The 26,422-nt window shown below is 40.5% G+C and overlaps 2 protein-coding genes and 1 pseudogene across 4 annotated transcripts in view; 2 read left to right on the top strand and 1 right to left on the bottom strand.

Moving 5' to 3' along the window:
• The window catches only part of MRPS18C (mitochondrial ribosomal protein S18C), a 5,277-nt gene extending 2,492 nt beyond the window's left edge, over window positions 1–2,785 (top strand). Inside the window, exons 4-6 of the mRNA XM_033214217.1 lie at window positions 1,296–1,353; window positions 2,521–2,580; window positions 2,669–2,785. Coding sequence (XP_033070108.1) covers window positions 1,296–1,353; window positions 2,521–2,580; window positions 2,669–2,745 — 195 coding nt within the window. The 3' untranslated portion in view covers window positions 2,746–2,785. The remainder of the gene's footprint in view (window positions 1–1,295; window positions 1,354–2,520; window positions 2,581–2,668) is intronic.
• Window positions 229–26,422, bottom strand: ABRAXAS1 (abraxas 1, BRCA1 A complex subunit). Of its 3 annotated transcripts, none has more exons than XM_033214215.1 (9): window positions 26,232–26,422; window positions 23,150–23,240; window positions 18,513–18,549; window positions 14,127–14,193; window positions 12,136–12,329; window positions 10,973–11,092; window positions 9,402–9,486; window positions 4,983–5,097; window positions 229–708 (listed from the first exon to the last, which is right to left on the bottom strand). In XM_033214215.1, exons 1-9 carry the CDS (start codon window positions 26,316–26,318, stop codon window positions 347–349), a joined length of 1,158 nt encoding a protein of 385 aa, XP_033070106.1. In that variant the 5' UTR covers window positions 26,319–26,422; the 3' UTR covers window positions 229–346. The 3 variants fall into 3 exon arrangements, with proteins under 3 accessions (XP_033070106.1, XP_033070105.1, XP_033070107.1); XM_033214214.1 differs by lacking the exon at window positions 229–708 and adding an exon at window positions 2,487–4,400; XM_033214216.1 differs by lacking the exons at window positions 229–708; window positions 10,973–11,092 and adding an exon at window positions 2,487–4,400 and having other exon boundaries at window positions 26,232–26,419.
• LOC117085375 lies at window positions 18,148–20,618 on the top strand (annotated as a pseudogene).

Here is a 26,422-nt window from a genome sequence, read left to right as displayed (position 1 = left end):
ATATTTTAGGGTTTTTCTTCTGATCTGCTTAAAGAGAATCAAGTCAGTTTATAGCAGGCTTTTGTAGCGGTAACTTTTAGCAACTTCGTAATTTCAAATTTGGTTATAATTCTATGTATAAGCGTATCTCTGTTTTATTCAAGTAAAAGCACCTTGGCTTTCCCCCACTTACTATTATTTCCACTCTGTTTTTTTCACTACACCAAACATCTTAATAGCTCACTGTAATTTTTTTTTTTTTGACAGTTAAAATTCTGTCAAAATTCTGAATTGGGGAGGGTCAGAACTTTGGAAAAAGCTCATCTGGTGAAGCTGATCTCTTTACCTCACCACCCATATCACTGATTCACATATTACTTATCTCTTGTCTAACTCTCAGCAAGTTAGAAGTTGCAAATTTGGGGCAAATGAATAGCACTACAATTCTGTATGGTGCCCGAGTGCGGTGGCTCACGCCTGTAATCCTAGCACTTTGGGAGACCAAGGCGGGCGGATCACCTGAGGTCAGGATTTTGAGACCAACCTGGCCAACGTGGTGAAACCCTGTCTCTATTAAAAATACAAAAATTAGCTGAGTGTGGTGGTGCATGCCTGTAATCCCAGCTACTTGGGAGGCTGAGGCAGGAGAATCGCTTGAACCCAGAAGGCAGAGGTTGCAGTGAGCCGAGATCGTGCCATTGCACTCCAGCCTGGGTGACGAGAATGAAACTGTCAAAAAAAAAAAAAAAATTCTGTATGTTGACAATAGTATAAGGTGATAGCTGCCTTTGAGAGAGAACCAAGAAATTACAGAAACACACATACTAGGAAGATTATACAAAGTGCCAATAATAATGACTGGCACCTAGAAAGTTCTAAAAAAGTATTTAAGTAAACATAAATTATAGCAAATGCCTGGTATACTTGTAACTCTGGAAAATCTCATTACCCTCTGATAATTTATCTTAATGATTATTATCAGAGGGTAATGTGATAGCTTGTCATAATAGATGAAATTTTTTAGTAGCTTGTTTCAAGCAATATTTTAGAAAAGTATCTGTGGAAGTCAAGAAAACAGATTTAACATTGAATGAATATGCTGATTAATCTGCTATTTAATTATATATAGACTTTTGACACACTGGATAGAAAATATTTAAAAGGTAACAAGATGGATAACAATATTTTTTCTCATATTTTATGAAATATGTCTGAAATGTAAAGCTTTATATAACTTGAAGGTTTTTTGAAATTTATGCATTCAGAAATAAATAACAAATACATTTTTTTCCCCTCCGAATAAAACTCCAAAACAGCTTTTGTCCCAGTTTGTTTCTCCATTTACTGGATGCATTTACGGAAGGCACATTACAGGTATTTTGTTTTTTATCATGGGAATATAAATGTAGATAAGAATTATATCAGTCTATTTCTGTCATTTAAGAAAACTGTCAAATTTTCAAATTGTGCTATAAATTACTACTAGATCAGATACTACAGGGACTAGAGCTGGTTACTATGAAAAAGCCTCCTAGGCCAAGGGGATTATTATTTTGCTGTCTTATGCAGAGTTAACTATATAGAAAACTTGGGCTTTACAAAACTGTTGTTGGTGTTTTGGAAGATCCTATAATCATTCCTAGATTGATACTTAAACTTGGTGCCAGCAAACTGTGGCCCATAGGTCAAATCCGACCTGCCCCCTTTTTATCTTGATCAGGTTCATCATATACAAATGCCACTTTTTTTTTGAGATGGAATCTCACTCTGTCACCCAGGCTAGAGTGCACTGGCACAATCTCGGCTCACTGCAACCTCTGCCTCCTCGGTTCAAGCGATTCTCATGCCTCAGCCTCCCGAGTAGCTGGGATTATAGGCATGCACCACCATGCCTGGCTAATTTTTGTATTTTTAGTAGAGATGGGGTTTCTCCATGTTGGCCAGGCTGGTCTTGAACTCCTTACCTCAGGTGATCCACCCACCTAGGCCTCCCAAAGTGCTGCGATTATAGGCATGAGCCACTGTGCCCAACCCCACTTGTTTTTGTAGTTTTGTTTACATAGTGCCATATGGTGGTTTTCAAGCTACAACAGCAGAGTTGAGTGGTGGTGATGGAGACTATATGGCCCAGAAATCCTAGCATATTATTATTCTGGCCCTTGACAAAAATGATTTACCAACCCTTGACTTAAAAACTTGTTGAGGCTGGGTGTGGTGGTTCACGCCTGTAATCCCAGCACTTTGGGAGGCTGAGGTGGGCGGATCACCTGAGGTGAGGAGTTCAGGACCAGCCTGGCCAGTATGCTGAAACCCTGTCTCTACTACAAATACAAAAAAATTAGCCGGGTGTGGTGGTGCACACCTGTAATCCCAGTTACTGAGGAGGCTGAGGCAAGATAATTGCTTGAGCCTGGGTGGTGGAGGTTGCAGTGAGGCAAGGGTGCGCCTCACTGTACTCCAGTAAGACTGTCTCAAAAAAAAAAAATTGCAAACTTTAAATATTGACATTTTTTATGAATAAGAAAGCTTTTTATTTTACAGGTCTTTGTGGGAAGAAACAGAAAGAAATCACAAAAGCAATTAAGAGAGCTCAAATACTGGGTAAGAAAGAACACCTCAACAACTGAATTGAGCTAGCTGAAGTTTTGCTCATTATGTTTTGTCAAGAACTTTAATTATCTCTTTACAGGGTTCATGCCAGTTACATACAAGGATCCTGCATATCTCAAGGACCCTAAAGTTTGTAACATCAGATATCGAGAATAAATTATATCACGTTTCCACCAATAAACTTATTTTACAGTAAGTGGTTGTATGATGCCAATATTGACTCAAACCAAACTTTGGATAGAAAAGTGTTTGAGGAGTGAGGTAAAGAATGACAGTTCCCTTCATACCAATGTCCATTAAGCAGACTGCTTATTTAAAATGTTAACACTCATCACATTTTACATATGTTGAATAAAAGTGGTTCTGTGTGATTTTCATTTATATCTGATCCCCAAATAGCTCATACAATAATCCATTCAATTGAATGGAATTAAAACTGCTCAGAATGATTTTCCAACTAGCAAATATAAGTATGCCTGGTTAAGGTATCTTCCCTTTGTAGAAATGTTACATTGGGATGGATAGTGGTGTTGTCACAGGAGGACAAAATATTCCTAGACAAGTCTATCCTCAAACCAGTATTGTCTTTTACATAATGATTTACACCTAATAGACATTGAATATAATAGACATGTATGTATACATGTATCAATTCTGAGTTCCACTGGCCTATCCCAAATACACTGGATTACCAGGCTTGTACTGTATTCAAAATGATGGATTTGCTAAATTTCGTGCAAAGGACTCTAGGGGACTCTAGGGGAGAGGTTTATGTTGCATTATAGTTGTGTAGTAATTAAGGCTGCCAGATTTAGCAAGTACAAATGTAGGACAAATTTAAATTTTAGATGATGTTTTGCAAATTTATTGCATGGTATCCAGCATTTTATCTGGCAACTCTAGCCATAACGTACTTTTTTCATATAAATTTCCTTCCATATTGTGAAAATAAGGCTATTCTTGCTTTTCCAATATTTTTCTTTTTTAATAGAGATGGGTCTCAATACGTTGCCCAGGCTGGTCTCTAACTCCTGGCATCATCCTCCTGCCTTGTCTTCCCTAAGTGCTGGGATTACAGGTGTGAGCCACTGTGCCTAGTCTCACTTTTCCAATTCTAAAGAATGTTTCTGTGTAAGCCTTCCCCTCAACAACTTAGTGAAAGGTGAAAAAAAGGTTTGGAAATAAAAGCATCTCATGTCTGAAAAAGCACTTTGTGAAATAAATGCACTAAGACTTATCTGTGTACTACTGCAACCAGGTGAACACAGTAAAAACAAATGAACTTACTGCAAGTAGCTCAACATAGTAAAAACAATAGAAATGTTTGGCTTTACCCATCAGCCAAATAAAAAAAATCTCCTTTTAAGGTTAAAAGGATCAAAATGTAGGAGACCGTGAATATTCACCAAAACCTTTCATCTTCTCAATTTCTTCATCCGTTTCTGGGCTGCTCATTTTGGACGCTTTATCTTGGTTACTACTATCAGTATCTGTTTTAGATCGTTTATCTTGTGTATCTAACAACCGTGATCTTTTGAATTGCCATCTGTCATCTAAGTCTAAGGCTTTATGCTTAATGATTTGTGGTGTACTAGCTGAACTAGCTTCAGGAATGTCAGTGTGTTCTACCATTAAGGTCAGATTGTCTACTACATCGAGGTGGTGGCTGATGTTACAGCTACTTTTAGAAACATGTCTACTTTTTAAAGACATAACACATGAATGAAGAAATTCAGAATTTGGAAAAAAGGTCCGTAATGCTTGACAAAGAAAAATATTCTCCTGAGGGTCTTTTTGGATGTTCTTCTCTCCTAAACAAAATAGAGTAACAGTTCAACATTCAACATTTCTTCTACAAAGCTTTTATAATTATTTGTAAGTAAAACTAAGTCAAAAAGATTTTTAACAGTTTTATTATCTAAAGTAAGAATAACATACATAATTCTGAATTCTAATTTATATGCCACAGTATTCTAAGACAAAATTAAAGTTGTGTTCTTTCATGTCAGCAATATAGCTACTGTAGTATTATGTTCTTTAAAAGCACAGGAAGGGCCGAGCCTAGTGGCTCACACCTATAATCCCAGCACTTTGGGAGGCTGAGGTGGGTGGATCACTTGAGGTCAGCAGTTGAAGATCAGCCTGGCCAACATGGTGAAACCCTGTCTCTATTAAAAATACAAAAAATTAGCTAGGCATGGTGGCAGGCACCTGGAATCCCAGCTTTTTGGGAGGCTGAGGCAGAAGAATCGCTTGAACCCAGGAGGCAGAGGTTGCAGTGAGCTGAGATCACACCACTGCACTCCAACCTGGGTGAGAGTGACACTCCATCTCAAAAAAAATAAAAAATAAAAATTTTTAGCACAGAAAGTAGAGATGTGTTGTTTACTTACGTGCTGCCTGAATCTGTGCTCGTCTCCTTTTCTCAATTTCTCGTTTTAATCTGTTTACATCCTTTACTAGTTTATCTACTGCTTGTTCACTGTCTTCTACCTTTTTGCATATACTCTGCAAAATAAAATAATTTAAGGGCATAGGTTGAGATTTCAAGCTCTGTACTAATTAGTCTGGATTCACAAATAATATAAAATCATTGGTGGCATATAATACCCAAAATTATTTGCCTTTTATATACATTTTATTTATTTTCTGGAGGACCTCAGTAACAAGCACTTCTAGGTTATAAATAAGCATTACAGGTTATAAAATGCTTTTTCAGAGGTAGTAACTTCTCATTTATACAGTTTTTATCATGCCAGTTAATTTCATTGAAAATACACAGAAATAAACTGAAATATGAACTCATGGGCCGGGTTGCGGTGGCTCACGCCTGTAATCCTAGCACTTTGGGAGGGTGAGGCGGGCAGACTACCTGAGCTCAGGAGTTTGAGACCAGCCTGGGCAACATGGTGAAACCCCGTCTCTACTAAAAATATAAAAAATTATCCAGGTGTGGTGATGCATGCCTGTAGTCCCAGCTACTCAGGAGGCTGAGGCACGTGAATTAAGCTTGAGCCCAGGAAAGAGAGGTTACAGTGAGCCGAAATCGCACCACTATATTCCAGCCTGGGCGATACAGCGAGACCCTGTCTCAAAAAAAAAAAAAAAACTTTGAAACAAAAAATACAGATGCAGAGTTACTGCATACATTTAACACTAAGAAACTCACAGTAAGTGAAAACAAAGTGACTTTTACTATTATGAAAGGATACTATTGCAGAGTTTTTCCTGTAAGAGACACTACTTTTGAAAAGCAGATGAGTTCTGTGTATCTTTAGTTTTAAAAGTACGAATACCAATAACTTTTGATGCCATAATTCCATTTGGGAATATATCTTAATAACAACAAAAATATAAGATGATGTTTCTTTTTTTTTTTTTCCTTTTTGTGGAGAACGGGGTCTCGCTATATTACCCAGGCAGGTCTCGAACTCCTGGGCTCAAGCTATCCTCCTGCCTCTGCCTCCCTGACAGCTGGGATTACAGGCGTGAGCCACTGTGCCCGGCCAAGATGATGTTTCTTAGGATAACATAAAACAACTGGGGGAGGGGAGAACATTAAAAAAAAAAAAAAACTAGCTGGGTGCAGTGGCTCACGCCTGTAATCCCAGCACTTTGGGAGGCCGAGACGGGCAGATCATGAGGTCAGGAGATCGAGACCATCCTGGCTAACCCAGTGAAACCCCGCCTCTACTAAAAAATACAAAAAACCAGCCGGGCGAGGTGGCAGGCGCCTGTAGTCCCAGCTGCTCGGGAGGCTGAGGCAGGAGAATGGCGTAAACCCGGGAGGCGGAACTTGCAGTGAGCTGAGATCTGGCCACTGCACTCCAGCCCGGGCGACACAGCGAGACTCCGTCTCCAAAAAAAAAAAAAAACTAATTTCCAACTGTAGGCTAATAGTTGTTTTGCCAGTTTTAGTGGACACTTTTTAGGATGTCTGCCAAGCCTACTTTTTACAAACTTTTTGCCCTGACATGAGAGTTTGCCAGTTATCCCTGTACCCACCTTTCACCCGAGCTGACCCAAACAGAACCAATTAGATTCTTGCCTGGCAATCTGGAGGTATTACATAGCCAACTGGCAAATCTTATGCTCTAGAAGACATCTAAATGCAGGAGCTATAGGTTGGCTGTTTTCTGGTCTGCCGGTGGATGAAGAAACAAAAAGGTCTGGAAGGATTAACAATGTGCAGACAGAGAAAGTTCTGTTGGCTTTCTAGCCCCTGGTTCCAATTCCTTCCTAAAGTTCAGCTGCTTTCTGCCTACAGTTCTTAGGATATACCTCTACGTTACATTCCCTATTTTCGCCCAAGTTGTTATTTTTCCCTAACATTGCTCTATGAAATATACTGCCATTAAAAATAAAGAGGCTGGGTGCGGTGGCTCACACCTGTGTACTCTGGGAGGCCGAGGCAGGTGGATCACCTGAGGTCTGGCGTTCGAGACCAGCCCAGGCAACATGGCAAAACCCCGTCTCTACTAAAAATACAAAAATTAGCCTGGCATAGTGGTGGGTGTGTGTAATCTCAGCTACTTGGGAAGCTGGGGCAGGAAAATCACTTGAACCTGGGAGGCAGAGGTTGCAGTGAGCCAAGATTGCGCCATTGCACTCCAGTCCGGGCGACATACTGAGACTCCACCTCAAAAAAAACAAAAAAAAAAATGCAAAAACAAAACAACTGAAGAATATGTAGCAACAGGAACAATGTTTGATGTATCAAATTTTTTAAAAATCATGACACAAATTTATGTCACTGTGACTGTCAACTATATCAAAGTATACATATATTAAGGAAAAACTGGAGCACATGGCAGAGTGAAAATAGTTATGTTAAAATGGTGAGAGTTCAGGCTAGATGTGGTGGCTCACACCTGTAATCCCAGTACTTCAGTACCTTGGGAGGCCAAGGAGGGTGGCTTGCTTGAGCTCAGGGGTTGGAGACCAGCCTGGGAACATGGTGAGACCCTGTCTCTACACAAAATACAAAAAAAGCTGGGCATAGTGGTGCACACCTGTGGTCTCAGCTACTCTGGAGGCTGAGAGAGGAGGATCACTTGAGCCCAAGAGGTGGCGGCTGTAGTGAGCTGAGATCATGCCATTGCACTCCAGCCTGGGTAATAAAGCAAGACACTGTCTCTAAAAAATAAATAAAAGGGTGAGATTCTGGATGTTTTTACTATCTAAAATTCCTGTTTTATATGAAAAAAGTAGTGTAATATGAATCAAAATATTTTAACTGCTTTTCTGTTAGTGTGCTCTACTGATGAGTATGGTGGCCATGGAAATATACTCCTTACTAAGATCTCCAACTGGGGAAAGCATAGTTGACTTAACAGCCCCAGCTGTGGATCTACCAGTGTGTTTGCTCTTAAGCCACACTTCCCCTGGGCTGTTCCTAGCCAATGACTAAGCACAGTGCAGGTATTAGTGCAAGTCCATGCCTATGGAACAATTTTTGGGCAACTTTGCTCAAACACTCCCCACCAGCCTAGTGGAACTTCCTTAAAATGGCACTGCAGTCCGAGGCTCTTCATAACCACTTGTCCTCTTACCCCCTCTCCTTTTGCAGGGGTCAGACTTGCAGTGTTGTCTGAAGGCTCTTCATGCCTGTTACTGCTTCCTCTTCTTTATCCTCAGGTTCAGTAAATCTCCTGCACTTATAATCCCATCTTGACATCTAGTTCTCAAAAGACCTGAACTGACACATGAAGTAGAACTGACACATGAAGTAGAGGGAAGTATATACTGTTATCAAATATACTTCCCTATTCTGTAAGAAGGATTATATATCCCTGCCTATTACTATGTGATGTGTTCAGGTCAATGAAATGTGAGTGGAAGTGACATGGCCATTTTAAGCAAAGTTTTCAGAGCTGTTGTGAATTTCCATTAGCTTTTTTTTTTTTTTTTTTTTTTGAGACAGAGTCTCGCTCTATCACCCAGGCTGGAGTGCAGTGGCACGATCTTGGCTCACTGCAAGTTCCACCTCCCGGGTTCACACCATTCTCCTGCCTCAGCCTCCTGAGTAGCTGGGACTACAGGCGCCCACCACCATGCCTGGTTAATTTTTTTTTGTATTTTTAATAGAGACAGGGTTTCACCGTGTTAGCCAGGATGCTCTCTATCTCCTGACCTCGTGATCTGCCTGCCTCAGCCTCCCAAAGTGCTGGGATTACAAGCGTCAGCCACTACGCCTGGCTCCACTAGCTTTCTTACTGTTTGCCTTATGCCATGAGAACATGTCCCAAATAAGGGCTGCTCCTTCAGCCTGGATCCTGGATGAAGGTGACATTCAGAAAAGGAATAGAGCTACAGCCAAGATATAATGTGAGCAAGACCACACCATGGTTGTTGTAAGCCACTGAGATTGCAGTCTTTGTTACTACAGCTAAAGAAATACATCTCAGTCAATGAAGCTAAAGGAATAACAACATCTTGTTCAACAAGGGACAGCATCTATGATGGGGTCTCACAAGATTATACTGGAGCACATATAGAAAGCTGATATACAGCACGTGATATTGGCATTACAGATCAAATAGGGGAAATGATTGATACTTAATAATTTGGGGACATTTGGTTTTCCCTGTGAAAACTAAAAAGTAAAAATACATATAGATTTGTGTAAGTATATGTTTGCACAATGATGAAATTGCCTAATGACACATTTCTCAGAAGGTATAGCCCTCATTAAACAACACATAACTGTATAAATCTAATCAAGATGTCAGGTTATCCCTAAAAAATGTCAGTCATTAACTTGATATGAACTCTATCTAGAAGTGGTTGAAGTGTTTGATATGTTAACTTACCTTTAATTCCCCTTGTAATGAAGCATACATTTCATTTATCTTATGTACCTCCTTTAAGGATCCATCTTCTTCAAAAAATTTAGAGCTGTAAAAAATTACCATTTCCTCAGGCAAATACACAAAACTCATTTTAATGATAAGGTGAAAAACTTACTGTCAAGGAGCAATGGAAGATTCTTTTTACTGGTTTTGTAGGAACCATAATTTTGTCAATCTATATGTATGCAGAAAAACCAACCACAAAACCTACTTCATTGATCTTCACATTAGCAAACATTTTAGCCTCCTAAGTACTATTGACAGGTCTCCCAAAAAGGCAAGGATGGGCAGGGGATGGGGGAAGATTGCATAAAAACAGATAAAAATTGAAGGAAGGAAAAAAGGTCTCTATTGGCAATGGGAACCAGAGTCAATTTTTAAAATATTTTACTGAATTCAAGTTACCTTTACTTGAAAGAGACATCATTATTTTATTATCCATGAAATAAGGAAAAAAGTAATTCTAAGAAGGCATGACTCGTAAGACATCCCAATGTCAGAGATAAATATGAAAAATGTGCATCTCGCCAGGTGTGGTGGCTCACGCCTGTAATCCCAACACTTTGGGAGGCCGAGGCGGGCGGATCACCTGAGGTTAGGAGTTTGAGACCAGCCTGACCAACACAGAGAAACCCCATCTCTACTAAAAAACCACAAAATTAGCCGGGCATAGTGGTGCATGCCTGTAATCCCAGCTACTCAGGAGGCTGAGGCAGGAGAATCGCTTGAACCTGGGAGGCAGAGACTGCAGTGAGCTGAAATCATGCCATTACACCCCAGCCTGGGCAACAAGAGCAAAACTCCGTCTCAAAAAAAAAAAAAAAACAGGAAAATGTGCACCTCAGAATCAAAGAAATATGGTATTCAGTTTTTAAACTGGTAGCACTGTGGGGACACAAAAGTAAGTAAGTAAAACCTAACCCCTTAATCTCAAAGTTTACACTCTAGTAGGTGTCCTATACTACCAGTGTTGCTGTTTTTGACATTACTTCCTTAATGGCCACAAAGAAAGTTATATCTAAGCAGCCTATAGTATGAGTGAGTCTTGGCTAAAGTCTAATTTTTACAAATACCTAATTTCGAAGCCTTTAATCGGAACCGCTGCCTTAGAAAATTATAATTTTTAGGCTATATACTTATTCTCACCTAGAATAGATATGCTAAAATTTACAGGATATGCAACAAGCTCCTCCCAGTACTTTTTTTTTTTAATTTCTTTTGTAGAGATGGGGTTTTGCTGTGTTGCCCAGGCTAGTCTCCAACTCCTGAGCTCAAGAGATCCTCCTGCCTCAGCCTCCCAAAGTACTGGGATTGCAGGTGTGAGCCACCATGCCTGGACTAACCACCACCTTTTTTGTATCTTGTAAGTAGACAAGCACTAACAGGAGGGGATGAGGAAGGTAAAAACAGCCTAGTTTACTTGAGTAATGGATTAGTTTTCCCTTTCGTTCTTATTCTGCTGTTGTTTGAGAAATAAGAAAATTAATTTCAAAGGTGAATAGAAGTTTTGTAAGAAAGCAGTTGAATCTTACCTGTGTGTTTGTACTGCTCGGCTAAAACCAGTGGACATACAGGAACCTGATACAGTTTTATAACCTAGTTGTTCAGACATGCCCAGATTGGCAACCACTAAAGGTACCCTGTGAAAAAGTCTGACAAAATAAAACTTTATAAATTTAGAATGAAAAGAAAGATTAGTATCTACCTGCTGGAATAGACTACTTATCCCCTACAAGATTTAAAAAATATGCTCCCCAAAACCCATTCTTTACTGCTTATCCAAAATAGAATTTACTGACTTGAGACAACTGTTTTTTTTGTTTTTTTTGTTTTGAGACAGGGTCTCACTCTGTCTCCCAGGCTGCAATGGAGTGGTGCAATCATGGCTCAATAATGCAGCTTCAACCTCCCAGGCTCAAGCAATGCTCTTGTGTCAGCCTCGCAAGTAGCTGGGACTACAGGTGCCCATTACCACACCCAACTAATTTTTAAGTTTTTTGTAGAGATGAGGTCTCCTTATGTTGCTCAGTGATCCTCCTCCCTTGGCCTCCCAAAGTGCTGGGATTACAGGTGTGAGTCACCACACTGGGCCCAGGTGACATGTAAAGCTGTGAAATGTGCTTGGTATAATGGTGTGGAAAAGCAGTTTAATGGCTCCTTGGATTAGTACATGTATAAATAAGGCAGTATTAACACTGAGATTTACCCTATCTTCCATGAACAATAAAATTATTCTTAGTTGGTACTCTTTTAACGTAATTCTCATATTCCATGAAAATGTAGTTTACTATATACAACCTGTAGGGAGTCCCTGGTTAGACTCATTTTAGTGGACCATCAAGAGCTACTTTGTTTCTTTGCTCAGTTATAGAAAAGCTACTTAAGTATCTAGGCTTAAATTCTAAATTATACCCTTTATCAATCAATATAAAGTTTTTTCCACCTTAAATAGTAAATAAGAGCAAATCTTCAGTGCCAGAATACAAGTCATCATCTCACACTGGGCTTCTAATTTCCTTATCTGACCATTATTTTCCCACCTATAAAGTAACAGATGGTAAGATCTACTTCTGAGGGTTACTGTGACAATCTGATGCGACAATATATGAGAACACTTTGTAAGCTGCAAAAGCTACTGAACACTAGATATATTTTTCTATTAGTTTAATACAGCCAGTGACTGGCCAACATTTACCCTTTTTGAGGTTTATATAAGGAATGTTCCAGTCGATGAGTAGAGCAGCTTTCTGTTATTATACTTGGTGTTAATAGCAGAAAAACAAGGTCTTGGTTTGAAAAATGCTCCTGCAAGTTCTTGTGAAGCAGCCTCTCTCTAAACGTCATGATCTGATCTGAATGACGACGGAATTTGTACCAACCTACCACATTCTGAAATACAGAAAAAAAAGAATGTACATCTTAATAGTTACAATATGTCTTACTACTATAATTAAATAAAACAAACAACCTTAAAATGGTTTTCTTAATATTTAGAAAGATTTTGGGCATATATAAACAAAGAATACACTTAATCACATGCTTAAAAAAATATACAAACCGACTTACTTTCCATTCATTTAAAAGCATATAATTTTGATCAATAGAGATTAAAAGGGAGAAGTAAATTCTTGACTTCCTGTAGCTTCTTTTATGGCATTTGCTATCTTGCAATCTTAATCTTTAGTCAAAATTTAAATGAAAAAAAATCAATGCCAATGATTCACTTAAAAGGCAATCACTCCCTGAAAACAAATTAATTGCCTGTATGGATACTTGGTTTGTTATAAGTTAAACTGAACCCTACAGCTTTTACCTAAAATTTATATGGGAATGATATCACCTACCTGACAAAATTGGTTTCAAGATTAAGATCAGATTAAAGGGTTTTGTAAACTACAACATACTAAGCAAATGTGTTTATATTACTAGACCTTTTTTTAACTTGGAAAATAATTCTCCTTTACTTAAGACAAAGAGAAAACCAACCACTTTGCTTAGACCTGTGAGTTTCAGCAACTAAATTTTATATCTGCACATTTAAATTGAGGAAATTAAAATTAGTTTTTAAAAATAAGGCATTTTTACAGGTACATTTTTAAATACTCAAATTGATTGGGGAGGGAAACAATCATTTTCAGCCAAACACATTTTTTGAAAGAAATATCTTTTTTTGTTTGTTTTTTGAGACAGTGTCTGGCTCTGTTGCCCAGGCTGGAGTGTAATGGCATGATCTCAGCTCACTGCAACCTCTGCCTCCCGGGTTCAACTGATTCTCCTGCCTCTGCCTCCTGAGTAGCTGGGACTACAGGCATGTGCCACCACACCCAGCTATTTTTTTTTTTTTTTCTATTTTTAGTAGAGACGGGGTTTCACCTGTTGGTCAGGCTGGTCTGGAACTCCTGACCTCGTGATCCACCCTCCTCAGGCAACCAAAGTATTGGGATTAAAGGCATGAGCCACTGTGCCCAGCCAAGAAACATCTTTCAATTAATCTATTTTTATTTTCAAATCAAAGTTTTAAGAGAAAAAGTAGTGCCTTGAAAAAAATTTGTGTTTGGGGGAAAAATCCATTTTGATCATTCACAACTTTTAACCAAACACGAAGTACGTTGTAGAGGATCCAAATTCAGTGCTATATAGGAAACATCCCTGCAGTATCTATCAAAAATAATAACTGAGGCCAGGCACGGTGTGTGGTGGCGGGTGACTATAATCCCAGCTACTCGGGAGGCTGAGGCAGGAGAATCGCTTGAACACAGGAGGCAGAGGTTGTAGTAAGCCGAGATCATGCCACTGCACTACAGCCTGGGTGACACAGCCAAGACTCCATCTCAAAAAAAACAAAGCAAAAAAACCCAAAAAACTACAGCCAAGTAAAATAAAAGAACTGATTAGGTCACAGAATAAATGGTAGCGGGAAGGGGTATGGTGGAAACACAAGAGAAAGAGATAAATGTTAATTATATTAGTCAAAGGATGAGAACAAAATTAATATTTTTAATTACTAATTTTATTTTCAGAGCAACCGCTTTGAATTTCTGGGAAGAACAAACCTTTTCTTACCTACTTTACAGGATACCATGATGTCAAACACTGCTTAAAAATTCTGTCAAAGTACTGTGTGTTTTTAAGAACCAAAAACAATGCAAGTAATACCAAAAAAAGGAAAGATAAATTAGAGAATACCTTTTTGACATTTGATAATATTTTCTTCAGTGCTTGCTCGTTTACTTCACCTGAAGAATTATAAAAGCTGTAAAAGCCAAAATTAAAGGTATTTCAAATATGCTAAAAATATAAATAATTTTATTAGTATTTTAAATTTTAGTTATTCCTAACCCAATACCCAAAGCCCATATACCTATTTGCCTGTCAGATGAAGTCCTAAAACAAATAGTAGAGAAAGTTCTCAAATTAACTGACTTAAAGTGGTAGAAACATAAAGTCCATAAAGCAATGAAAAGGAAAAAGGTGTAACTTAAGAGACAAGTTTTGGGAATCGTTTTTCTTTGAACCTGAAACAATAAACTATCCATGAAATATAGGTATTAAAATGTAAGTTCACATAGCCGGTTCACAATTCATTCAGTTTACTCATTTATATTTTTTACAACATTGATACATACGAAAGAATGTATAACCAGTAATGAAGCACAATAACAAAAGGTCAATTTATTATTCACTGCTGGTTACAAAAGCTATGTATTTTAGGAGATAGCTGGGTTTTTTGGGCTGGGGGAAGGGAATAGGTTTTGTTTGGTTTAGTTCAGGAGTTGGAATATCCCAGATGTAGGAAGAATTAAAAGATAATTCTAAAAGATTGTACTTCCAGCTTTCTTTCCCTTCCAATAACAGAGACTGCAAATAGTATTTTCTTCTTTTTACCATTCATTAAGATCAACAATATTTTCTATGATGGTTAAATATGTTATACAAAATCCTTTATAAATAATTTTTGCCAGGGCGCAGTGGCTCACACTTGTAATCCCAGCACTTTGGGAGGCTGAGGGGGGTGGATGGCTCGAGCCCAGAAGTTCAAGACCAACCTGGGCAATGTGGCAAAACCCTGTCTACAAAAAAATACAAAAATTAGCTGGGGCATGATGGTGTGTGCCTGTAGCCCCAGTTTCTAGAGGGAGCGAGGTGGGAGGATCACTTGAGCCTGGGAGGCACAGTTTGCAGTGAGATGAGATGGCTCTACTGCACTGCAGCCTGGGCAACAGAGCAGACTCTGTCATCTAGTTGTATTTCCAGTATTTGCCTACTTACAATTCCAATATCAAAATACAAGAAATTATTCTCTAAATACAAGAATTTATTCCTGTATTTCCCTAGAATGGTCCACTTCTGAGCTCAAATCAGAGCATAAAGCAGTATATTAGGATAAGATTAGCAACAGGATAACAGTGCACATCATCTGTGGAAGCACTAGGTTTATGTGAAGTTTCTGGGGAGAAGATGAATAGGGTGGCATTTTATGTAGAAACTGATATATCATGCAGAATTCATGTCAAACTGCATAATTTTTTTTGAGACACGGTCTCGCTCTGTCACCTGGGCTGGATCCCGGCTCACAAGCAATCCTTTCACCTCACCCTCCCTAGAAACTGGGACTGCAGGCACGCCAACACACCCCGCTAATTGTTTTGTATTTTTTGTAGAGAGGCAGTTTCGCCGTGTTACCCAGGCTGGTCTCCAACTCCCTGAGCTCAAGTGATCCAGCCACCTCACCTTCCAAAGTGCTGGAATTATAGGTGTGACCCACCTGCATAATTTTTTAAAAAGTGACTTTAAGTTTTAAGTTTCAGAAGCCGGGCACAGTGGCTCACGCCTATAATCCCAGCACTTGGGGAGGCTGAGGTGGGTGGATCACTTGAGGTCAGGAGTTTGAAACCAGCCTGGTCAACATGGCAAACCCCCATCTCTACAAATACAAAAAAGAAAAAAAACCCAGGCGTAGCGGTGCACGCCTGTGGTCCCAGCTACTCATAAGGCTGAAGTGGGAGAATCGCTTGAACCTGGGAGTTGGGAGGTTGCAGTGAACTGAGATCACAGCACTGCATTCCAGCCTGGGCAACAGAGACCTTGTCTAAAAAAAAAAAGAAAGAAAGAAAGAAAAAAAACTCTATCTATCCATCCACACACTAAGTTTCAGTAGGCTATTTCCGAGGTACTTCCTCCAGATTTCTGAGGTAACCAAATCAGTGTATTTCAGTGGAAAAGTCTGCATCACAATGTATTTAGTGCAGGGTTAACAAACTTTCTGTAAAGGATTGTATAGAAAATATTTCAGGCTTTGACAGCCACATCCAGTCTCTATTGCATATTTTTCCTCCTTTTTTTTTTACAACCCTTAAAAAATGTAGTAAACAAGGCCAGGCGTGGGTGTCTCACACCTGTAATCCTAGCACTTTGGGAGGCTGAGGCAGGCAGATCACGAGGTCAAAAGATCAAGACCATCCTGGCCAACATGGTGAAACTTTGTCTCTACTAAAAATACAAAAAAAATTCGCCAGGCGTGATGGAACCTGCCTATAGTCCCAGCTACTTGGAGGCTGAGGCAGGAGAATCACTTGCACCTGGGAGGCAGAGGTTGCAGTAAGCCGAGATTGCGCCACTGCACTCCAGCCTGGTGACAGAGCAAGACTCTTGTCTCCAAAAAAAAAAAGTAGTAAACAGTCTCAGATTGAGGGCCATATAAAAATACATCATGGGGCTCTATTTTAGCAACCTCTGTATTACAGCAGGAAGAGGAAGAAACTGCATAGTATGATGGTGGATTAGAGCTCAAGAAATCCTTATTCTTCTAATTTTTGCCCTGCCATTAACTAGATCTGTGGCCTTGGTTAAATCATGAACTTTTCAGGCCTATTATTGTGTTGTTTAATGAAGTATGTAGTTACCCTCTGAATGAGAAGTATTTCACATGCCTCTCCTAATGCCTTTCTACCTCGCTTTAATCCTGTAAGAGCTAAAAGGCTCAGGCATTGGTTTCTTATCACTGAAATAGATAGTTTCTTCAGGTCTCAGCCTCTTTTAAATTAGTCTAATTATTAATGTGGTTGAAAAAGGTACTGAATCACTTTTTGCTCCTCCTTTAAATCCTTTGTTGGTCCAGAAGATCCTTATGAGTCTCCACTAAGAGTTCCTCAGTTATCTAACAAATATTTTTGCATATCCATTACACATAAGGCAGTGTAGAAGCTGTACCTTTTCTTGGTATAGCAGTTTAAGACCACGCTAAGCTCCTTTTTTCTGCTCTTCTCCTACAGTTATTTCTCACCTTAACCATATGCTCCACTGTAATTCTTACATAACTTTAAAGATGTGTATAGTACGTAGTCTGTAAAATAGTTATGCTGATCTTTTTCTTTTTTTTTTTTTGGAGACAGCGTCTTGCTCTGTCACCCAGGCTGGAGTGCAGTGGCACGACCTCAGCTCACTGCAGCCTCTGTCTCCTGAGTTCAAGTGATCCTCCTGCCTCAGCCTCCCCAGTAGCTGGGACTACAGACGCATGCCATCACTCCTGGCTAATTTTTGTATTTTTAGTGGAGACAGTGTTTCACCACGTTGCCCAGGCTGTTTGTGCTGATTTTTCTTGCATGGTTTATATAAATCATAAAACTATTTCATTAAAATTACACATTGCTACGGTTACCTGATTACATGTGTTTGCTTTGTGAAAATTCATTTATTTGTGTACTTTTCTACGTGTATACTATACTCAATAAAAAGCTAAAAAATACACAATGTATTAGAGTTAACAGAACTATGACTATCTGTAGGACTGAGTGCAAGCATTCATCCTAGAAAAGCAATAGGAAACAGGTTAAAGAACATAACCAGCTGAGTGCAGTGGCTCACGCCTGTAATCCCAGTACTTTGGGAAGCCAAGGAAGGAGGATGGCTTGAACCCAGGAGTTTGAGACCAGCCTGAGCAACATGACAAAACCCTGTCTCTACCAAAATACAAAAATCAGCCGAGTGTGGTGGCTGGTGCCTGTGGTCCCAGCTACTTGGGAGGCTGAGGTGGAGAGGGTCACTTGAGCGCAGAAGATGAAGGCTACAGTGAGTTGTGTTCACGCCACTGCACTCCAGCCTGAGTGACAGAGTGAGACCCTGTCTCAAAAAGAAAAACAAAGAACATGACCAGCTAACAGATAAAAGATAACACTAAAAAATATAAATGAGGAACCAGTTGCTAAAATATGCTGAAATAAAAGGGTAGAAAAAAGGGCTGCTATTGATGATGTATAAGAACACTTCATTTACTGAGTTTATAATATGCAATGAGGTGACTGGGTGTGAGAAGGAAAAGCAATTCTCAAGGTAAACTGGTGCCTGGGAAAGGTAATGGAGATCAGCTTAAAGTAATATAAATACAGAGAAAGAACTACTAGGGTGGACAATACACAAGTGATTTTTTTCAGCTACTTAAAAAAAACTTTCCATTCTACTCAGTACCACCATGTATAGGTGATAACTAAGATAATCTGTTAGTTTTAAAAACTATTTCACTTGCAGAGAGTAATTTTCACAATAGATCATTTACTTACTAGCACTACTACTTACCTAAAAAGCTGATAGCATGGAATATATTTCTGAACGTCTGGAAGAAAAGGATTTTTTAGTTATGATTACATTAATTCAATTCACAATCATATGAATACTGCATATTGAGCCTTTACCTCATGCCAGGAAGTATTTTACCACTGATTATCTAATTTTTAATCCTCACAACAAATCTGAGACATATACTATCATTATTCCCCTTTCAAAGATGATATAACAGGCAAAGAGAGACAAGTGGCTTGCCCAATCCAGTGGCAGGGCCAGAGTTCAAAACCCAGAACCTCGCCTGGAACCACAATGCTATATTTCCTCTAAATAATGGTCTAACAAGTCCAACACAAAAGATAAATTCCAAGTTGCCACATTTTCACTGAGTTCTAAAAACACTGTGCTCTAAATTTACCCAATTAATAAAATCACCTGTTAAAGGAATTTAAAATGATGAAAATCTTCTTAACCAAAGCAATGGAATAATATGTTGATCTTGGATTTTACGTGTTTAAACATCTGTGATAATCCAACATTTAAATTTGAGCAAATACCTTAGAGCTTAGCACTGTACCTAATACCACAATGTAGTTGCTCAGTAAACATTTGCTTAATTAAATCAAATGCCTAGAACTATGTTAGATACTTTGGGCGGCACACTAATTTCAATTAGGGAAAAAAATATGCTCTAAGGGCTTGCTTTTATTTTTTAATTTTTAAAAAATAATCTTGTATTGCTATAAAGGGCTTGCTTTTAAAACTCAAGTGTTCGAACACCCCCCCCAAAAAAAAACTACAGTAAAATTACAAACTACAGGGTTTCAATGCTTCCGGGTTGGCACTGCAGTGGCATTTGTGACTGTGGGAACCTCAGTTTCCTAGTCGCCCAATGAGCCTGAGCAGCAGCAGCAAAGTACCACAGCCATGAGATGTCTGGTCTGAATTGTATATGGCGGCCTTGCCTCTATCATTGCTGAGTTTGGAACTTTCCCCATGGACCTTACCAAAACACACTTCAGGTAGGTTCAAGGCCAAAGCACTGATATCCGTTTCAAAGAAATAAAATATAGACGGATGTTTCATGCTTTGTTTTGGATCTACAAAGAGGAAGGTGTATTGGCTCTGTATTCAGGAATTGCTTCTGTTTGTGAAGACACGCATCATATGGCACCATTAAAATTGGGATTTGCCAAAGCTGGAAGCAATTATTTGTAGAACGTTTAGAAGATGAAACTCTTTCAATTAACATGATCTGTGGGGTGGTGTCAGGAGTGATATTTTCCACTACAGCCAATCCCACTGATGTTCTAAAGATTCGAATGCAGGCTCAAGGAAGTTTGTTCCAAGGGAACATGATTGGCAGCTTCACTGATATACCAACAGAAAGGCACCAGGGGTCTGTGGAGGGGTGTGGTTCCAACTGTTCAGCATGCTGTCATCGTTGTGGGAGTAGAGCTACCAGTCTATGATATTACTAAGAAGTATTTAATATTGTCAGGAATGATGGAAGACACAACTTTAAAGTGCTTTGTTTCCAGCTTTACGTGTGGCTGGAGCTCTTGCCTCTAATCCGGGTGATGTGGTAGGCACTCGTATGATGAACCAAGAGGGCAATTGTGGGATATGTGGATCTCTGAAAGCGTACTTTGGATGGTATTTTAAAGATGTGGAAACATGAGGGCTTTTTTGCACTCTATAAAGGATTTTGGCCAAAGTGGCTTCAGCTTGGACCCTGGAACATTATTTTTTAAATTACATATGAGCAACTCAAGAGGCTTTAACTCTAAGGACTGAATTATACGTGAGCCCAGCCCTGCCAGCCTTTCTACTGCTTTTCCCTTTTCCGGTGTTCTAATGTATTTTGGCAAAGTTATAAGTGTTTACCAAATTGTTGGTCTCCTAAGGGCCTCCTGAACAGTAGGATGGTTCAAAGTTATTTATATGTTTGGGTTACCATGTTAACTTTTCCCTGAGAGAAAGTGTTAACATTGAGACTCTAGCCTCTGATTGGTATGTTCTGTGAAGATGGATACTGATGGATGACACTGAAAATGGCCTGCTTTCCAAATGTGAGTTAAATGTAATTGGTTGAGGCCGGGCGCGGTGGCTCAAGCCTGTAATCCCAGCACTTTGGGAGGCCGAGACGGGCGGATCACGAGGTCAGGAGATCGAGACCATCCTGGCTAACATGGTGAAACCCCGTCTCTACTAAAAAATACAAAAAACTAGCCGGGCGACATGGCGGGCGCCTGTAGTCCCAGCTGCTTGGGAGGCTGAGGCAGGAGAATGGCGTAAACCCAGGAGGCGGAGCTTGCAGTGAGCTGAGACCCGGCCACTGCACTCCAGCCTGGGCGGCAGAGCGAGACTCCGTCTCAAAAAAAAAAAAAAATGTAATTGGTTGAGCCCAGACTTGGGCTAGAGCAGAAGGCATAGGCCAGGGTGATTACCGCTATATATGTTATAGACCTTGTTTCTCATTAAAGTATTTATTGGCAGAAAAAAAATTATAAACTGCATTAGCATATGTATAAAACATACGATAAAAGCCCAGTTTCCTTAAATAATGTGATTACAAATCACTAAAAGCAAAATAGTACAAATGCAGCCAAAGAATAGGATAGGCCTCTCCTTTTCAAATAAAAAGGCCAAGAAAAAAAGTAAAAAGTATGAAAAAATACTTAACCTCTTTTGTAATTAAGAAATGCAAATTAAAATGCTATTTTTTTCACTTATCAAATTGGCAACGATTAAAAGATTTGATAATATCTGGTGTTGGCAAGAGCATGGGGGCTAGGCATGGTGGCTCAGGCCTGTAATCCCAGCACTTTGGGAGGCCAGTGAGGGCGGATCACCTGAGGTCAGGAGTTCGAGACCAGCTTGGCCAACATGGTGAAACCCTGTCTCTACTAAAAATACAAACATTAGCTGGGTGTGGTGGCAGTCGCCTGTAATTCCAGCTACTCGGGAGGCTGAGGCAGGGAGAATCACTTGAACCTGGGAAGCAGAGGTTGCAGTGAGCTGGGATCCCACCACTGCACTCCAGCCTGGGCGACAGAGCGAGACTCCATTTCAAAAAAAATAGGAGTATGGGGACCTAGGCACCTTTATATACTGTGGAGAAGCCTAAAATGGCATAAGTCTTCCAAAAGGCAATCAGCTAGTCTACCTCCAGGAATGTGACTTTCAAATATACACTCAAAGGCACAAAGATACGTACAATACTAAATGTTCATGGTAATACTGTTTAACAAAAACACAGAAAATCATTCTTACACGGTTAAATAAATTATAAATTATGGTATGTCTATACAATAGGATATATGTAGCCAGCAGAAAGAATGACGGGCCCAGTACAGTGGCTCATGCCTGTAATCCCAACACTTTGGGAGGCCATGACAGGAGGACTGCTTGAGCGTAGGAATTTGAGACATGATGAAACCTCGTCTCTAATAAAAATACAAAAAATTAGCCGGGCGTGGTGGCACACGTCTGTAATCCCAGATACTCAGGAGGCTGAAGCAGGAGAATTGCTTGAACCCGGGAGGCGGAGGTTGCAGTGAGCTGAGATCGCACCACTGCACTCCAGGCTGGGAAACAGAGTGAGACTCTGCCTCAAAAAAAAAAAAAAAAAAGAAAAATGATATTGTAGAGGATTATGCATTATGCAACACTGGAAAGTGAACATGACACAATATTATGCCAAACCTTTTATAAGGTACACTACCAATTTTGTTTAAAAATATATATACACATATAGAGAAAAACTATGTTAGACAATCAGAAAACTCCCTATACATTTTATTTCTTTTAAACATTTTTTTCCCTATACATTTTAAAGGTTCTCCCCTGCTCTTCCCTGACAGAAAAGCTGCCACCAGCTATAACTGCTTTACCACCCACCCCTCAAACCCTTTGTAGCGTGGTCTCTTCCCCATTACACTCCAGAAATTACTGAGGATTTTCAGTCATCTAATAATCCAATTACTGCATTTTTCTCAGTTCTCATCTTCCAACTTTTCTGCAGCATTTAACATTTTATCTTTTTCCTTGGTCTTCCTATTGCTGGGCCATCTTCCTGCCAACTAAATAGCAAGTGTTTCATCCTTGTTTCCCTGGGAGTAATCTTACCTGCTTCCTAACTCTCATACTATTTCTTACTTTAGACCAGTCCATGGCCATAATTTTAACTGCAAAATGAGTGCAACATATCCTTTTAAATTATTTTAAAATTAATATATATTTCTTAATTTATTTTTATTTTTTGAGACAGAGTCTCGCTCTGTTGCCCAGGCTGGAGTGCAGTGGCACGATCTTGGCTCACTGCAACTTCTGCCTCTCGGGTTCAAGCAATTCTCGGGCCTCAGCCTCCCAAGTAACTGGGATTATAGGCATGCACCACTACACCTGGCTAATTTTTATATTTTTAGTAGAGACGGGTTTCACCATGTTGGCCAGGCTGGTCTCCAACTCCTGACCTCAGGTAATCCACCTCGGCCTCCCAAAGTGCTGGGATTACAGGTGTGAGCCACCTTGCCCAGCATCTGTATTTGTTAATTTAAAAACAATAACTTATGCTGACCCCTTTCAGCATACACTATCAAATATGGGAGACACAAATGACTCAAACATAGGAGAAATAAATAACTCACCAATTGTATAAACAACTTCAACATCATCCATTTGGGAATCAGTAATGCTATTCTTGGCTTCACCTTTTACTTCTCCAAGAAGAAAACCTTCCTATGAAGATAAAGAGGCAGTATATAGAATACACCAATAGAATTACTGTTCAGACACTTAACTAACCAGTATTTTCTGAGTATTTTACTATGTATACAAGTATGTGCTACCAGTCAGGGGCACATGAAAGATCTGAGATGCTTCTAGTTTACTTGGGAAAGATGAAGAGTTAAACAAAAATGAGAAGAGGCCAGGCACAGTGGCTCACACCTGTAATCCTAGCACTAGGAGGCTAAGCTGGGCAAATGGTTTGAGCCCAGGAGTTCAGTACTAGCCTGGGCAACAGGGTAAAACTCTGTTTGTACAAAAAATACGAGAAAAATTAGGCATGGTGGCACATGCCTGTAGTCCCAGCTACTTGGGATCACCTGAACCCAGGAGGTTGAGGCTGCAGTGAGCTGTGATCATGCCACTGCACTCCAACCCAGGCCATAGAGTGAAACTCTGCCTCAAAAGAAAAAAAGTAGAAATAAAGAGGAGAGGAAGGGAGAGATTAGCCTGGCTTGAAATAATTAAGAGTTGGCCCTGGGGAGGCAAGTACAGATTAGACTAAAGCGGTGGGCAGTATTTGTGTAAGCAGAGCATGGAGAACTCGGCACACTTGGAAGCATACAAGACTTAAAAGCCAGAAATGAGCACACACCGAGGAATGAGTAGAGCACCATGCCTTGGAGCAGAAGGAAATCAAAGGTAAATTAGAGCGAGCCAATAATGGGACACCCTGAATGACTACTCTGGATTTAACCACATGTGCTTCTGGGAGTTACAGAAAGCTTCTAAGGTATGAAATGACATGATTAGTGTTTTCTGATTAAAACTCATGCACAATATGAAAGATTAAAATTCAATTTGAGTCTCCTTTCTAAAAGGAGTGCTGTGAGCCCAATTCTTTTTATTTTATTTTATTTTTTGAGACGGAGTCTCGCTCTGTCACCCAGGCTGGAGTGCAGTGGCGCGATCTCGGCTCACTGCAAGCTCCGCCTCCCGGGTTCACGCCATTCTCCTGCCTCAGCCTCCCAAGTAGCTGGGACTACAGGCGCCCGCCATCTCGCCCGGCTAATTTTTTGTATTTTTTTTAGTAGAGACGGGGTTTCACCGTGTTAGCCAGGATGGTCTCGATCTCCTGACCTCGTGATCCACCCGTCTCGGCCTCCCAAAGTGCTGGGATTACAGGCTTGAGCCACCGCGCCCGGCCAAGCCCAATTCTTTTCAACTACTTGTATTCTGCCACCCCCGTGGTAATTCATCTGAGTTTTGGAGAATTCAGTTTCTCTAGGTACACTTAAAGACCCAATGTGCTTGACAATGAAGATTTCATATCTTCTTTTTTTGAGAAGAGGTCTAGCTCTGTCATCACCCAGGCTAGAGTGCAGTGGTGCAATCACTGCTCACTGTCCTTTGACCTTCCGGGCTCAAAGCAATCCTCCTGCCTCAGCCTTCCAAGCAGCTGGGTCTACAGGCATGTGCCACCACACCAGGCTAATTTTTAAAATTTTTTGTAGACATGAGGTCTCCTTACGTTGCCCAGGCTGGTCTTGAACTCCTGGGCTCAAATGATCCTACCTCCGCCTCCCAAACTGCTGGGATTACAGGAATATTTTATATTCTTAATAATTAATAATGTTTTCCCCTAAAAGTAAACAAGGATTATTTCCATAATGTGAGTCTTTACTGGAATCACACCGGGGGATATCCAGAATCTAGTGTTCTTGATTTTGATACTCCCAAAGACGAACTCAGGGAAGGTGAGCAGGGGCAATCCAAGTGCAACTACCCAGAAAAACCAGCCTTTAAAGACTTCAGGAAAAAGATCTGAGAAACAGGGGCCTCCCTAGCACCCAGGTATTTCCCAAGGGCTAATCCTTTCAGCTACCGAGGAATTAAGGTCCCACTCTATCTACACTAAAGACATTCCAAAATAATTTCCACAGCTACACATATATTTTAAATGGCCATATATTTGTTTTTATTAGGTATTAATTTGTAAGGTTATCTGAAATTGTATACATAAAACATATCAATTCCAACCTTTATTAGGATTGTGCTAAAAAGCAATTTTGTAATGTTTAGATTTCCTAGAGACCGGGTCTCAGTAGGTTGTCCCGGATGGTCTCCAACTCGTGGGTTCAGGTGATCCACCCACCTCCGCCTCCCAAAGTGCTGGAATTACAGGCGTGAGCCACCGCGCCCGGTCTATATTAAGGCAATTTTGAGAGTAAAACAGGTGTTATCTTAAAATGTACTTAGCAGAAATTAGTAGGCATTGTTCAGCATGGTATTCTCTGAACCGTACCACACAGCAGGGAAGTTATTTTAGATGCTTAGACGTTCTTTCTGCAAGTTACTGAAAGTACTACAGGACATTAACTACTTCCGAGCTCAACGTTTTACAGTGTTTCTTTAATTTCATAGAACTTTTAGAAAATAGGCAACGTACTTTTCAAAACTGTTTTACAAATTTAATAACGCAAATAAAAAGATATCTGATATACCAGATTAAGCTGTTCCATCCACTTACATCTATTTTTATTCCCTTACCATCCTCCTATCTCAACAAACACGCACAGGCGCTGCTCTGCATGACAAAGTCCGCCTGGCTTTGCAAACGCCTGTCGGACGTCGCGAGAAACGGAAAGTTTACCGCAGGCTCCGCAGAGCAGCGGGAAGACTCTCCGTGAACTTTCCATCTTTTCACGCCCAAGTTTCCACAGCGAAAGGGGCGCCGAGGAAAGATGGGAGCGTGTGGGACACTGGTCGGAAAAGGGAAATCAACAGAGGATAGCAGAGGGAGGGCTAATGCTGGAGAAGACTTCGTGGGCACGAGGCACCTTAGGGACCGCTGAGGGGGAGAGAAGGCAGAGCCGCCACGGCAGGGAGGAGGCGCGGCGGCGTCGGGGGAGCGGGCGGGGGACCGGGGCAACAGCCGCGAGGCAGGCCGCGCGCAGGGGTCTTCCTAGGCCACGCCGGACACCGCCCCGTCCCTCGGCTCACCGTGTCCGAGTCCGTGTTGAGGTGCTGGAAGGCGAGTGCGCCGAGCACAAAGCCCGAGAGCACCGCCGACGTAGTCTCCCCCTCCATGCTACCGTCGCCTCCGGCTCCACGAGAGGACGAGGGCGGGGTGCGCGGATCCCGGATCCCGTGGTGGCGGCGAGGCGGGGCCCAGCGAGGAGGCGGGGCCTGCG

This window comes from Trachypithecus francoisi, unplaced genomic scaffold, assembly GCF_009764315.1.
Source record: "Trachypithecus francoisi isolate TF-2019V2 unplaced genomic scaffold, Tfra_2.0 Lachesis_group1, whole genome shotgun sequence".
In the NCBI taxonomy this organism is placed as follows: domain Eukaryota; kingdom Metazoa; phylum Chordata; class Mammalia; order Primates; family Cercopithecidae; genus Trachypithecus; species Trachypithecus francoisi.
This window is presented reverse-complemented; position numbering and strand designations above follow the sequence as displayed.

What these genes read in the sequence shown, in the direction of transcription:
- ABRAXAS1 (XM_033214214.1), bottom strand. Translation starts at nt 26,318, where the DNA reads ATGGAGGGGGAGACTACGTCGGCGGTGCTCTCGGGCTTTGTGCTCGGC. An exon ending in TCAACACGGACTCGGACACG is followed by an intron (nt 23,241 to 26,231) that starts GTGAGCCGAGGG and finishes TTATCTTCATAG; the next exon opens with GAAGGTTTTCTTCTTGGAGA. An exon ending in CCATGCTATCAGCTTTTTAG is followed by an intron (nt 14,194 to 18,512) that starts GTAAGTAGTAGT and finishes TGGCTTTTACAG; the next exon opens with CTTTTATAATTCTTCAGGTG.